Genomic DNA, 16,166 nt, shown 5'->3' on the forward strand with positions numbered 1-16,166 from the left:
CGCATGTTTTTTTTGAGCTGAAATAAGCGTTTGTTTTTTTGTTTTGTTTTGCCTAGCACCAGGGGAGCCCCCCCTCCCAAATTTCGTTGTTTGGTACCTGTACTATATCAATGACAATAAAGACCATTCATTTCATTCGATAAGCATTCGTTTTTCTTCCCTGAAGCTGCCACTGGCTAGCGTCTCCCAGTGTCTTTGATGTACATGCGCAGTGTCGGTCATCCGGGGCACACGTGACTTCCCCGGAAAAACAAACAGAGAAATGTCTTCCTGTCCTCGTACCTCTAAAGTGTGGGAGCATTTCAACCACAACGTTGAAAAAAAGAATGTAAAATGTAAAATTTGCAAAGCTGAACTCGCTTATCATGGCAGCACGTCTATGATGCGCGAGCATCTAAAAAGGAAGCACGTTGTGGCAGATGACGAGGAAGACGATGGCTCGTCTCGGTAAGCTAGTTAGCTTGTTATTGGCTAACGATATCGTTACGTTAAAAGCCTTCTTACATTATTTTACGTTGTCATCAAAGCGATACTTATCAAATAGCTAAAAATGTTGTCTTAACGTTACAGTGCTAAGAAGGCGCGTTCTACTATGAGATGAGTGAAGCAAAGCAAAACTTTTGTACTCTGTACAAGTATTTATTTTTGTTTTTGTATTCTTTTGGTTGCCTAGTGCCTAGCCTACCTCATTTTACTCAGCAGTTTGCACCCTCTACTACTCTTTACATTACATTACATGCAAGTGATGCCAGAAATAAATCTGCAAAGTTCATTAAAATATCTATTTTTGAGTGAACAATCATTTTAATTGTCTTTATTTTTAGTTAGCACATGCCTACAACAACAACTAACAACTTCAAGCTAAATTTAGAAGCTGATTTAGAAGATGATAGCTAAATAAGAGCGATTGAGTAATTGTGCGATAAGCTGTAATTTATGATCCGATTAGTCGACTAATCGTTAAAATAATCGGTGACTAGTCGACTATGAAAATAATCGTTTGTGGCAGCCCTGTTGAAAAGAGTATTGAGAAAATCTGGTACAGTATATGGATGATTCCTGACCATCATATCCCTCCTCTCTAAACCCTGACCCACAGAGCTCTCTTCACAATTGTCTGGAACAACCTAGAAAAGCGGGTGTACAATATTCCTGGTGTGTCACCGGACATGATGCGTCTCATTATTGAGTATGCCTACACACGCTCTGTGCCTGTCACTGACGAGAATGTGGAGCAGCTTCTGGTGGCTGCAGATCAGTTCTCTGTCATGGGCATTGTGCAAGCCTGCTCTGACTACCTAGAGGCCCAGCTGTGCCCGGAGAACTGCATTGGCATCTGTACGTTTGCAGACTTCTACTCCTGCTATGAGCTGAGGCGCAGGTCCTCTCTCTTCATCCTGCATCACTTTAAGGAGATGGTGCGTAGCTCCGAGGAGTTCCTAGAACTCTCGCTGTGGCAGTTTCGTGACATCATTGAGAAGGACGACCTGAATGTGAAGCAGGAAGATGTAGTGTTTGAGGCCATCCTGTGCTGGATTGGCCATTCTCCTCAAGACCGCGAAGCCCAGATCTCGGTGCTGTTGCCTAAGGTGACTGAGAGTTGGACAACACACGTAACACGTAAATGTTTGATGCATTTCATAAAGGCTGCCGACTGCATTCTGTGTCCATATCTGTCTGTGTCTGTTTGCTTAGGTACGCATGGCCTTGATGACAGCAGACTACTTCATGAACAATGTGAAGAATAATCCACTGGTGAGAGCCAATGATGACTGCAAGCCCATCATCATCAACGCACTGAAGGCCATGTTCAGCTCTGACAGCAGCAACCCTCTGACCCGCCCTCGCCTGCCCTATGCCATCTTACTGGCCATCGGTGGTTGGTGTGGTGGCAGCCCCACCAATGGCATTGAGGCGTATGATGCACGGGCTGACCGATGGGTCAATGTGACTGAGGAGAGCGCACGGGCCTACCACGGTGCTGCCTACCTCAATGGTTTTGTGTACTGCGTGGGAGGCTTTGACGACTTCAGTAGTGTGCGCAAGTTCAACCCAGTCACACACACTTGGCACCAAGTGGCACCCATGCACTCACGGCGCTGCTACGTCAGTGTGGCTGTGCTAGGTGGCTGCATCTACGCCATGGGCGGCTTTGATGGCTATGTGCGACTCAACACTGCTGAGCGCTATGAGCCTGAGACCAACCAGTGGACACTCATCTCACCCATGCATGAGCAGAGAAGTGATGCCAGTGCCACCACACTTTTTGGAAAGGTAAGTGGAATAGGTAAGACTAACTGTACCTGGAACACAACTTAATAACTATTGTACAATTAATCTATTAAAAAGCCAGGATGGATGAATTTACAAGTTGCCTTAACTCTAGGTATACATATGTGGTGGTAACAATCGGAATGAGCGGCTGTGTACAGCAGAGTGCTTCAACCCTGAGACCAACCAATGGACTCTGATCGCCCCCATGAGAAGCCGCCGCATTGGGTTGGGGGTCATCGCCTATGGGGAGCAGGTCTATGCGGTGAGACCTACATAAAAATACACAATAAATCTATGCTCAAGTTCTGATATTCTGTTATTGACCCACATTTCTCCTATCCTCTCTTAGGTGGGCGGCTTTGATGGAGCCAACTGTCTGCGACACGCAGAGTGCTACAATCCCCAGACCAACACCTGGCGCGCAGTTCCCACCATGTTGAACCCACGGAGCAACTTTGGCATCGAGGTGGTGGATGATCTTCTGTTTGTGGTGGGCGGCTTCACTGGCACAGGTACCTGCAATGTGGAGTGCTACGATGAGAAGACAGATGAGTGGCATGACGCCCATGACATGGGCATCTTCCGCAGTGGCGTTAGCTGCTGTGTGGTGCACGGACTACCCAATGTGCTCGAGTATGCTGCCCCGCGAGATACCCTGCAGAACCCCCGGGAGGAGCTCAAACTGTCCACCTCCAATAGCATCCTTACTGTCTGACACCATATCTACCCACCATTACCCCCCATCCCTACATGACCCGGTCCTGCCCACTGCAGTCCATCTGGGCAGAGACAGAAACCATCCAAATAAATCCTTCAAGTGCCCATGGAAATCACATAACATTTCTGTCTTTCTTATTGCTTCTATCAGGCCGGGTGGTACAATAATTTTTCTACAATGAACGTATAAGGGAGGCTTTAATTGAATGCTAGTTTGCAATCATGTCTTAACTTTGCTGGGCAAGCCCATGCCCATTAATGTCCATCAATACGTGTATATCTGACGTCTACATGTAAATACCCTCCAAACAAAAGACGAATGTTATCGTTTGCCTTGAAAGATGCATACACATATTGGGCTACACAACAATCATGTAGATTAGCTATCCATTTCAACCCCACATTCAAGACAGATCAGGCATCAAGGTTATATTTAAAAAGTTACTTTGTTGCCCCCTAGTGGGTATTGAATGCAATATGTCATCTGTACAGTTATGTGCTGCTGAACTATGAGTGCGGATAATGATATTGTCAATGGGACTCCATCTTGGAGGACAGTAACTATCCTGTTTATTTGTTTATATATTGTTAGATGTTGAAATGATTGTCAACCCTGTTGCAGATTACTGGACTGATCTGGCTAATCTGCCAGTGGTCGCTATTGCACCTACATCACAGAATTGACTTGGTGTGGTCAACTTCATTATCTGGCAGCGACTAGAGGCCTTTCTTTCCTGACATCTTACCATTTCAATCATGTCCTTTGAGCATTATTGCTTTATGCCCATAGTACGTCAAATCCAATTTGTATGAAAACAAAACAAGCATCTAAAAAGGTCCAGGGTCAGAGTTTCTGAACTCAAACCAAACCTAACTACCTCATCTGTATAAATTATTGATATGTATTTTGTGTGTTTCATAACAGCTGTGTTACTGTGTGTGTGTGTGCGTGCGTGCGTGCGTGCGTGCGTGTGTGTGTGTGTGTGTGTGCGTGCGTGTGTGTGTGTGAGTGTGTGTGTGTGTGTGTGTGTGTGTGTGTGTGTGTGTGTGTGCGCGCGTATGCATGTGTGTGCGTGTGTGTTTTGTGTGAAAAAGGGACAACATCATTGACAAAGTGATGGAGCGCTATTCTCACAGCAGGAGGAAGCAGGAGGACAATTTCAAAAAAGTTCAGGTGAAACATGAAAATAAACACTCAAAAGCAGACCCTAAATCTAAAATGTCAAATACCACACATGATTAAAGTTCAAGGGGTCATATCCGTTTTACCTCTAAAAGAATGGGAAACAAAACCATGTTGAAGTGGAAGTGTGCTTCAAAGCAAAACTGACAATGGAAACATATTTACTTCTTTATGCTATTAGTGGAAGATGGGTCATGGTCATGTGTGATTACAACACAGTGGGTATTTCTCTCCTCAAGACTCCCTTAGTGTCCTGCCTCTGTCATCACAGTCTTGTTCTCTTTGGACTGCAAGAACTTCAATAAGATAAGTACAGCATCATGGCTCAAATACCCAATGTGACAAACTCTTATGAGCATACACTGCTGCCCTCTGGTGGTCAGAGTGGGATTGATGTAACCAGCAGGGCTCAAACTGGGGATCTCTCCCCTGGATGACCTAAGATTCTACCATTAGGACATCCATTTGGACTGGCAGGGCTACTCATCACGAGAGCTACACTGCCACTACACACTACACCATGCACACTACACACTACACCCTGCACACTGCACACAAGGGAGAGGGGACATCTGTACATCCAACAACTCAGGGAAAACACACCACTGTCCAACTGCATGTGTGTAGGCTTGATCTTAGTGGAACATCAAAACCTTTGAGTTTGAGTGTATGAAGCTTGATCTGTGTAACAATGCATCATGACATGTTGATCTATCATCTTTGAGCCTTTGGTGTTCAGTGTGATCTCCCTGAGACTAGTTTACACAGTAAATACAGTGTGCATTGAACTACAGTACATATACATTCCTATGTCTAACATTAATCTGGTTATGAATGAAGTATCTATAATCATCATCATCAATATCATCATCTTCATGGTAAATGCCCTCCAGAGACTCTTCTCTTACCCCATGGCTTCAACATCCCCAGAGAGACTAATTTTAGAGGCAGTGGTCCCCTCCTCTCTCTCCCCAGAGAGACTCATTTTAGAGCCAGGGGTCTCCTCCACTCTCTCCTTAAAGGACCTCTTGCTGTAAACCTGAACAATGAACACACGCAGCACATTAAAGGAGACCAAAGTTAAAAACTGTGAAGTGAGAAACTACAGCATAGGAAAGGGACATGAAAGTATGCTGATACTGTATATACAGTATCTCTCTCTCCTGAAGCTAACAAGGGATATTTACAATGTCTCTCTATAACCCTAAAAGTTAACTTTGATCACACAAGCCCATTTTTACATAAAAAAGACATACAGTAAACCAACTAATTGACCCTTCATAGAGGAGTGTATTCAACAGTCTTCTGTCAGTCTTATAGCTCTGCTGATTGGTCAATAGTGACCTTTGTAAAGACTGTTGACTAGTCTAGACACAGTCATTATTATCTATTATTATCTAGGGCCTCATGTAGTTGAACCTACTAGATCACAGTCAGCTGGACAAAATCAGGTTGAGGCTTTCTTAACAGGCTGGTCACATACAGTTGGCTACTGTAGTATGTTAGGGCTACATCATTTTGTGAGATGATACAAAGGCATGCAAGTTTATTCAAATCATATTAAACAGTGAAAAACTATGAAAAACACCAACTTACGGTTATGATCTGTCTCCCACATCAGTGCTCAGCTCTCTGTCTTGCTCCTCACTGATACAGCTCTCCCCTGTATGAACTAGTCTGTCCACATTGTATCACCTCATTGTGTCTGTCTGTCTGTCTGTATGTATGTATGTATGTATGTCTGAGACACATGACAGGCTGACAGCTATCACACTTAATGTGTCACCATGGGAGGGCTGGGGCAAGATATTTCTCATCCAATGAAATGATTGTGTGTGAAAACACAGGTGGTTCAAACACAGATACAACCCCCAAAAATAAATAAACTTTTGCCAGTTATAAATTCTCATTTCAACATTATTCTTTTTAATGACGTTTTTTTCTTCTCCAAGTATTTGGTCATTTAAACATTTAAAAGAATTGAGTATACATGATCGCAACAATAAAGAACTTATAGGGATAGGAGGATGGAACTAGAATACTTTGCACATATCAGACCCTCTGGAGCTCTTCCTGGTTCACTGCTTCTCAGGAGGCTGTGTCTCTGGTCGTCGTGGTAACGTTGTGTGTCGTCACAGGGTGACCAGTTCTGGTCGCCGTGGTAACGCTGCGTTGACACCAGAGTCTCCCAGACGGGGGGGGGGGGGGGGGGGGGCGAGGTGTCTAAGGTCATGACACCTCGGAGACTTGGAACCTCAGAGTGAAAGGTAACCGAGGCTCCCCATTGGTGGATTCTGACACCCTCTGAGTCAGAAACTCGGGTATCATCTTTGTACAACGACTTTCCAAATGAGACATTTCAAAGTGGTAATTCAGACACACGTCGTGAACGCACCGTGAGTGTTCCTCCAACAGTCTGTGTCTCCTGGCAACAACTCTCTCCAGTTACAACATCCAGGAATTCTGGAAAAGGCAAAAAATAACAATCATTTCAGTCCCAAGCCAGGTACATCCTGGAGGGGGCAGGGTAGAGAGGATATTTTAGTTTTCTTGTTGTTGTTGTTGTTGTTGTTGTTGTTGTTGTTTTTGCAGTAGAGTGTTCTAGAAGCAGTAAGAACAGTAAGTGGAAGTCATGCCAGTGTCACGAACAGTCCCATCATCCCTAGGGAGGGAAAGGGGGGGGGGGGGGGGCTTCAGGGTTGCTCCCATCTCCTCCACCTCTATCAGTCCCTCCGTACATCCATCAGACGCCTGCGATGGAGGTCAGTTTGTCTGTCTGTGCGTCTGTGTGTCTGTCTGTCTGTCTCTCTAGGTCTGTCTGTCTGTCAGTCTGCCTGTTTGTCTGTCTGTCTGTCTCTCTGTGTGTGTGTGTGTGTGTGTGTGTGTGTGTGTCTGTCTGTCTGTCTGCCTGTGTGTCTGTCTCGCTACCTATATGTCTGCCTGTCAGTCTGTCTGTCTGTCTGTCTGTCTGCCTGACTCTGTCTGTCAGTCTGTCTGTCTGTCTCTCTCTGTCTGTCTGTATGCGTGTCTCTCTGTCAGTCTGTCTGTCTGTCTGTCTGTCTGTCTGTCTCTCTCTGTCCGTCTGTTTGTCTCTCTGCCTGTGTCTGCCTATCTGTCTGTCTGTCTGTCTGTCTGTCTGTCAGACGCTAGTGATGGAGGCCAGGGTCGGGGGCTTGGTCAGCTTGTCCTTCTGCGCGGAAGCAGGGGGTTGTGGGATAGCGCGGAAGTTGAAGGGCGGGCCGACGCTGGTCAGGTGACCGGGGATCATGTGACGGGGGCTCAGGACTGCAGAGTTCTGACGTCTGTTATTCTCCGTCATGATGCTGGAGGTGTTGGAGGCAAGGCTCTCACGAGTCCTGGAGGAGGGGGAGGGGTTGGAGGGAGGAGGGTGAGAGGAGGGGAGGGAGGAGGGGAGGGGTGGGAGGGAGGAGGGTGAGAGGAGGGGAGGGAGGAGGGGAGGGGTGGGAGAAGGGGAGGGTGGGAGGAGAGGGTGGAGGAGAGGGGTGGGTGGAGGAGAGGGGTTGGTGGGAGAGGTAGGAGGGGAGGAGAGGGTTCAAACTGTTAACTTTTAAAAAGCAGTTAGTCTGCCTTTAAGAACAGGTTTTTTTGTAAATAACAATACGTGTACAATACACAATGTCAACTTATCTTCTCTTACCTAATGCAGACATTTTAATTTTTTCAGTAATGGTTAAGCACATCCATATCGGATGATGACATAATGGTTACCATATTTTCAGGGCTGACAGAAAGGGTAGAGGGGGGCAGGGGGGTAATATCAACACAGCTAATATCAAAAAAGAGACGACCATTTTTGACAAATGTAAATGTACTCTGTGGGACTGTAAATGTAAATGTACTCTGACATTATACTAACAGACACCATCAGTACACATCCAGTGGAGGTTTTGCACAGGGTGTTAGTGATCCCTGTACTAATAAAGGCATTAGACATGTAGGAATACAACAAACAAGGTCACGCTCATCAACAAAAGGAATTTTCAGAAAAGTTAATGAACATGATTTATATCTAAGTGACCCAGAAAGAGTATCCTCCATTTCTGAGCCTGACTTGGCTCTTGGTGACTCCTCAAATGTTTCTAACTCTGTCACAGATGAACATGCTCCATATAGGCTTCCGGTTGAGACACGGACAAGATGGCAGCATAAAGAAGGCTCTCCCGTTCAATTACGTTCTTAAAGTCCCTCAAAACGCCCTAGCGCCCTCTATTGGCCAGCCGATATCTATCAATATCTACCGCCACTGGAAGCAGGTTGAGGCAGAGAACGGAGTAACACGTGTAAGTAAAATATATGTGTGTGGTTACTATCGGTAAATCTATTATAGCTTTCTAAAATATTCAGTAAAGGAAATATCTTCCCCAACCAGATCCACCGAACCTTGAAAGACCTGTAGCCCCTGAAGTTACAAGTCTGCTGCTATTTGCCGAAGGCAAAGTCTCGGTGAGTTCTACTGAGATGCTAAGTGTTATTGAAACGTGTATGAAACGTGCTGTGCTGATAAAAAGAGACTATCAACTTAGTTATCAAGTTAGACTGACTGAAATGATGTGATAACGTCCTAAACGTTAGCATTATCAACCGTTAGCTTGTTAACATTAGCCGCGCTATTACCCGCTATTACCCTCTACCCTTAGTAATTGCAGGGTGATGACTGCCTTGTTATGATGATACCCACTGACAGATGGCAACACGACATATTTACAAACACGAAACTGATTAGCTACCGTATCTGACAAGACTGTCCTGTAGTTGTTCATGTGACTGTTGTTCTAGTGTTTTAGTTTGTCTTTCTATGTGTCTAAATAATGTGTCTAGCTAGAATCTGGCTAGCTAACATTAGTGTAAGACAGTCAAGGCTCAGAACATTTTGATCTTTGTGGTTTCTGGTCGGCCACTCCATTTAACGTATTGTAGTCTTTCATTGAAAAACAAGGACACTACACTTACCATCATTTGATAGAGGATGGAAGGAAAATTCTGTGACGTGGTGATTAAAGTCAATGGCATCGACTTCAACGCACACAAGAATATCCTTTGCGGCTGCAGTCCTTATTTCCGGTGAGTGTCTTAACTTTGTGGGGATGTGGCCATGATGGATGGCAGGGATTCACTTGGCATGGATCCAAAGGATAATCAGAAGAAAATAGCCAGATCCTACAAGAGCTTACACATTGTTCTTTGTGGCAGCAATGATACATTCTATAAAAGATAGCATGCAACTATTGATTCATAATATTTGTGTACCCCTCTTTATATTGTCATATACTTGCAGAGGGTGTTTATTATATAGCTGTGCTGTATTGAAAAGAGTATTGAGAAAATCAGGTACAGTATGGATGATTCCTGACCATCATATCCCTCCTCTCTAAACCCTGACCCACAGAGCTCTCTTCACAATTGTCTGGAACAAAAAGCGGGTGTACAATATTCCTGGTGTGTCACCGGACATGATGCGTCTCATTATTGAGTATGCCTACACACGCTCTGTGCCTGTCACTGACGAGAATGTGGAGCAGCTTCTGGTGGCTGCAGATCAGTTCTCTGTCATGGGCATTGTGCAAGCCTGCTCTGACTACCTAGAGGCCCAGCTGTGCCCGGAGAACTGCATTGGCATCTGTACGTTTGCAGACTTCTACTCCTGCTATGAGCTGAGGCGCAGGTCCTCTCTCTTCATCCTGCATCACTTTAAGGAGATGGTGCGTAGCTCCGAGGAGTTCCTAGAACTCTCGCTGTGGCAGTTTCGTGACTCTCATTGAGAAGGACGACCTGAATGTGAAGCAGGAAGATGTAGTGTTTGAGGCCATCCTGTGCTGGATTGGCCATTCTCCTCAAGACCGCGAAGCCCAGATCTCGGTGCTGTTGCCTAAGGTGACTGAGAGTTGGACAACACACGTAACACGTAAATGTTTGATGCATTTCATAAAGGCTGCCGACTGCATTCTGTGTCCATATCTGTCTGTGTCTGTTTGCTTAGGTACGCATGGCCTTGATGACAGCAGACTACTTCATGAACAATGTGAAGAATAATCCACTGGTGAGAGCCAATGATGACTGCAAGCCCATCATCATCAACGCACTGAAGGCCATGTTCAGCTCTGACAGCAGCAACCCTCTGACCCGCCCTCGCCTGCCCTATGCCATCTTACTGGCCATCGGTGGTTGGTGTGGTGGCAGCCTCGCCAATGGCATTGAGGCGTATGATGCACGGGCTGACCGATGGGTCAATGTGACTCGAGAGGAGGAGAGCGCACGGGCCTTTCACGGTGCTGCCTACCTCAATGGTTTTGTGTACTGCGTGGGAGGCTTTTACGACGTTGACTACTTCAGTAGTGTGCGCAAGTTCAACCCAGTCACACACACTTGGCACCAAGTGGCACCCATGCACTCACGGCGCTGCTGGGTCAGTGTGGCTGTGCTGGGTGGCTGCATCTACGCCATGGGCGGCTTTGATGGCTATGTGCGACTCAACACTGCTGAGCGCTATGAGCCTGAGACCAACCAGTGGACACTCATCTCACCCATGCATGAGCAGAGAAGTGATGCCAGTGCCACCACACTTTTTGGAAAGGTAAGTGGAATAGGTAAGACTAACTGTACCTGGAACACAACCTGATAACTATTGTACAATGAATCTATTAAAAAGCCAGGATGGATGAATTTACAAGTTGCCTTAACTCTAGGTATACATATGTGGTGGTATGAATCGGAATGAGTGGCTGTGTACAGCAGAGTGCTTCAACCCTGAGACCAACCAATGGACTCTGATCGCCCCCATGAGAAGACGACGTTGTGGGTTGGGGGTCATCGCCTTTGGGGAGCAGGTCTATGCGGTGAGACCTACATAAAAATACACAATAAATCTATGCTCAAGTTCTGATATTCTGTTATTGACCCACATTTCTCCTATCCTCTCTTAGGTGGGCGGCTTTGATGGAGCCAACCGTCTGCGACACGCAGAGTGCTACAATCCCCAGACCAACACCTGGCGCGCAGTTCCCACCATGTTGAACCCACGGAGCAACTTTGGCATCGAGGTGGTGGATGATCTTCTGTTTGTGGTGGGCGGCTTCACTGGCACAGATACCTGCAATGTGGAGTGCTACGATGAGAAGACAGATGAGTGGCATGACGCCCATGACATGGGCATCCTCCGCAGTGGCGTTAGCTGCTGTGTGGTGCACGGACTACCCAATGTGCTCGAGTATGCTGCCCCGCGAGATACCCTGCAGAACCCCCGGGAGGAGCTCAAACTGTCCACCTCCAATAGCATCCTTACTGTCTGACACCATATCTACCCACCATTACCCCCCATCCCTACATGACCCGGTCCTGCCCACTGCAGTCCATCTGGGCAGAGACAGAAACCATCCAAATAAATCCTTCAAGTGCCCATGGAAATCACATAACATTTCTGTCTTTCTTATTGCTTCTATCAGGCCGGGTGGTACAATAATTTTTCTACAATGAACGTATAAGGGAGGCTTTAATTGAATGCTAGTTTGTAATCATGTCTTAACTTTGCTGGGCAAGCCCATGCCCATTAATGTCCATCAATACGTGTATATCTGACGTCTACATGTAAATACCCTCCAAACAAAAGACGAATGTTATCGTTTGCCTTGAAAGATGCATACACATATTGGGCTACACAACAATCATGTAGATTAGCTATCCATTTCAACCCCACATTCAAGACAGATCAGGCATCAAGGTTATATTTAAAAAGTTACTTTGTTGCCCCCTAGTGGGTATTGAATGCAATATGTCATCTGTACAGTTATGTGCTGCTGAACTATGAGTGCGGATAATGATATTGTCAATGGGACTCCATCTTGGAGGACAGTAACTATCCTGTTTATTTGTTTATATATTGTTAGATGTTGAAATGATTGTCAACCCTGTTGCAGATTACTGGACTGATCTGGCTAATCTGCCAGTGGTCGCTATTGCACCTACATCACAGAATTGACTTGGTGTGGTCAACTTCATTATCTGGCAGCGACTAGAGGCCTTTCTTTCCTGACATCTTACCATTTCAATCATGTCCTTTGAGCATTATTGCTTTATGCCCATAGTACGTCAAATCCAATTTGTATGAAAACAAAACAAGCATCTAAAAAGGTCCAGGGTCAGAGTTTCTGAACTCAAACCAAACCTAACTACCTCATCTGTATAAATTATTGATATGTATTTTGTGTGTTTCATAACAGCTGTGTTACTGTGTGTGTGTGTGTGCGCGTGCGTGCGTGCGTGCGTGTGTGTGTGTGTGTGTGTGTGTGTGTGTGTGTGTGCGCGCGTATGCATGTGTGTGCGTGTGTGTTTTGTGTGAAAAAGGGACAACATCATTGACAAAGTGATGGAGCGCTATTCTCACAGCAGGAGGAAGCAGGAGGACAATTTCAAAAAGTTCAGGTGAAACATGAAAATAAACACACTCAAAAGTGCTTCAAAGCAAAACTGACAATGGAAACATATTTACTTCTTTATGCTATTAGTGGAAGATGGGTCATGGTCATGTGTGATTACAACACAGTGGGTATTTCTCTCCTCAAGACTCCCTTAGTTTCCTGCCTCTGTCATCACAGTCTTGTTCTCTTTGGACTGCAAGAACTTCAATAAGATAAGTACAGCATCATGGCCCAATGACGAACTCTTATGAGCATACACTGCTGTCCTCTGGTGGTCAGAGTGGGATTGATGTAACCAGCAGGGCTCAAACTGGGGATCTCTCCCCTGGATGACCTAAGATTCTACCATTAGGACATCCATTTGGACTGGCAGGGCTACTCATCACGAGAGCTACACTGCCACTACACACTACACTACAGTACACCATGCACACTACACACTACACCCTGCACACTGCACACAAGGGAGAGGGGACATCTGTACATCCAACAACTCAGGGAAAACACACCACTGTCCAACTGCATGTGTGTAGGCTTGATCTTAGTGGAACATCAAAACCTTTGAGTTTGAGTGTATGAAGCTTGATCTGTGTAACAATGCATCATGACATGTTGATCTATCATCTTTGAGCCTTTGGTGTTCAGTGTGATCTCCCTGAGACTAGTTTACACAGTAAATACAGTGTGCATTGAACTACAGTACATCTACATTCCTATGTCTAACATTAATCTGGTTATGAATGAAGTATCTATAATCATCATCATCAATATCATCATCTTCATGGTAAATGCCCTCCAGAGACTCTTCTCTTACCCCATGGCTTCAACATCCCCAGAGAGACTAATTTTAGAGGCAGTGGTCCCCTCCTCTCTCTCCCCAGAGAGACTCATTTTAGAGCCAGGGGTCTCCTCCACTCTCTCCTCAAAGGACCTCTTGCTGTAAACCTGAACAATGAACACACGCAGCACATTAAAGGAGACCAAAGTTAAAAACTGTGAAGTGAGAAACTACAGCATAGGAAAGGGACATGCAAGTATGCTGATACTGTATATACAGTATCTCTCTCTCCTGAAGCTAACAAGGGATATTTACAATGTCTCTCTATAACCCTAAAAGTTAACTTTGATCACACAAGCCCATTTTTACATAAAAAAGACATACAGTAAACCAACTAATTGACCCTTCATAGAGGAGTGTATTCAACAGTATTCTGTCAGTCTTATAGCTCTGCTGATTGGTCAATAGTGACCTTTGTAAAGACTGTTGACTAGTCTAGACACAGTCATTATTATCTATTATTATCTAGGGCCTCATGTAGTTGAACCTACTAGATCACAGTCAGCTGGACAAAATCAGGTTGAGGCTTTCTTAACAGGCTGGTCACATACAGTTGGCTACTGTAGTATGTTAGGGCTACATCATTTTGTGAGATGATACAAAGGCACGCAAGTTTATTCAAATCATATTAAACAGTGAAAAACTATTAAAAACACCAACTTACGGTTATGATCTGTCTCCCACATCAGTGCTCAGCTCTCTGTCTTGCTCCTCACTGATACAGCTCTCCCCTGTATGAACTAGTCTGTCCACATTGTATCACCTCATTGTGTCTGTCTGTCTGTATGTATGTATGTATGTATGTATGTATGTATGTATGTATGTATGTATGTATGTATGTCTGAGACACATGACAGGCTGACAGCTATCACACTTAATGTGTCACCATGGGAGGGGTGGGGCAAGATATTTCTCATCCAATGAAATGATTGTGTGTGAAAACACAGGTGGTTCAAACACAGATACAACCCCCCAAAATAAATAAACTTTTGCCAGTCATAAATTCTCATTTCAACATTATTCTTTTTAATGACGTTTTTTTCTTCTCCAAGTATTTGGTCATTTAAACATTTAAAAGAATTGAGTATACATGATCGCAACAATAAAGAACTTATAGGGATAGGAGGATGGAACTAGAATACTTTGCACATATCAGAGACCCTCTGGAGCTCTTCCTGGTTCACTGCTTCTCAGGAGGCTGTGTCTCTGGTCGTCGTGGTAACGTTGTGTGTCGTCACAGGGTGACCAGTTCTGGTCGCCGTGGTAACGCTGCGTTGACACCAGAGTCTCCCAGACGGGGGGGGGCGAGGTGTCTAAGGTCATGACACCTCGGAGACTTGGAACCTCAGAGTGAAAGGTAACCGAGGCTTCCCATTGGTGGATTCTGACACCCTCTGAGTCAGAAACTCGGGTATCATCTTTGTACAACGAGTTTCCAAATGAGACATTTCAAAGTGGTAATTCAGACACACGTCGTGAACGCACCATGAGTGTTCCTCCAACAGTCTGTGTCTCCTGGCAACAACTCTCTCCAGTTACAACATCCAGGAATTCTGGAAAAGGCAAAAAATAACAATCATTTCAGTCCCAAGCCAGGTACATCCTGGAGGGGGCAGGGTAGAGAGGATATTTTAGTTTTCTTGTTGTTGTTGTTGTTGTTGTTGTTGTTGTTTTTGCAGTAGAGTGTTCTAGAAGCAGTAAGAACAGTAAGTGGAAGTCATGCCAGTGTCACGAACAGTCCCATCATCCCTAGGGAGGGAAAGGGGGGGCTTCAGGGTTGCTCCCATCTCCTCCACCTCGATCAGTCCCTCCGTACATCCATCAGACGCCTGCGATGGAGGTCAGTTTGTCTGTCTGTGCGTCTGTGTGTCTGTCTGTCTCTCTAGGTCTGTCTGTCTGTCTGTCAGTCTGCCTGTTTGTCTGTCTGTCTCTCTGTGTGTGTGTGTGTGTGTGTGTGTGTGTGTGTCTGTCTGTGTGTCTGTCTGCCTGTGTGTCTGTCTCGCTACCTATCTGTCTGCCTGTCAGTCTGTCTGTCTGTCTGTCTGCCTGACTCTGTCTGTCAGTCTGTCTGTCTGTCTCTGTCTGTCTGTATGCGTGTCTCTCTGTCAGTCTGTCTGTCTGTCTGTCTCTCTCTGTCCATCTGTTTGTCTCTCTGCCTGTGTCTGCCTATCTGTCTGTCTGTCTGTCTGTCTGTCTGTCTGTCTGTCTGTCAGACGCTAGTGATGGAGGCCAGGGTCGGGGGCTTGGTCAGCTTGTCCTTCTGCGCGGAAGCAGGGGGTTGTGGGTTAGCGCGGAAGTTGAAGGGCGGGCCGACGCTGGTCAGGTGACCGGGGATCATGTGACGGGGGCTCAGGATTGCAGAGTTCTGACGTCTGTTATTCCCCGTCATGATGCTGGAGGTGTTGGAGGCAAGGCTCTCATGAGTCCTGGAGGAGGGGGAGGGGTTGGAGGGAGGAGGGTGAGAGGAGGGGAGGGAGGAGGGGAGGGAGGAGGGTGAGAGGAGGGGAGGGAGGAGGGGAGGGGTGGGAGAAGGGGAGGGTGGGAGGAGAGGGTGGAGGAGAGGGGTGGGTGGAGGAGAGGGGTTGGTGGGAGAGGTAGGAGGGGAGGAGAGGGTTCAAACTGTTAACTTTTAAAAAGCAGTTAGTCTGCCTTTAAGAACAGTTTTTTTTGTAAATAACAATACGTGTACAATACACAATGTCAACTTATCTTCTCTTACCTA

At 45.7% G+C, this 16,166-nt stretch overlaps 1 protein-coding gene across 1 annotated transcript; it reads left to right on the plus strand.

The window, feature by feature from the left end:
- Positions 1-1,169: 1,169 nt before the first annotated feature.
- Positions 1,170-11,481, plus strand: LOC308160773 (uncharacterized protein; the record flags this gene model as incomplete). The annotated part of the gene is made up of 10 exons (XM_080534714.1): positions 1,170-1,589; positions 1,696-2,274; positions 2,387-2,536; positions 2,624-2,983; positions 8,290-8,475; positions 9,613-9,894; positions 9,959-10,066; positions 10,173-10,766; positions 10,879-11,028; positions 11,116-11,481. 10 exons carry the CDS (start codon positions 1,170-1,172, stop codon positions 11,479-11,481), a joined length of 3,195 nt encoding a protein of 1,064 aa, XP_080390840.1.
- Positions 11,482-16,166: the final 4,685 nt, after the last annotated feature.

This window comes from Nansenia antarctica (assembly GCF_963989245.1).
Source record: "Nansenia antarctica genome assembly, chromosome: 6".
NCBI classification, from domain to species: Eukaryota; Metazoa; Chordata; class Actinopteri; order Argentiniformes; family Microstomatidae; genus Nansenia; species Nansenia antarctica.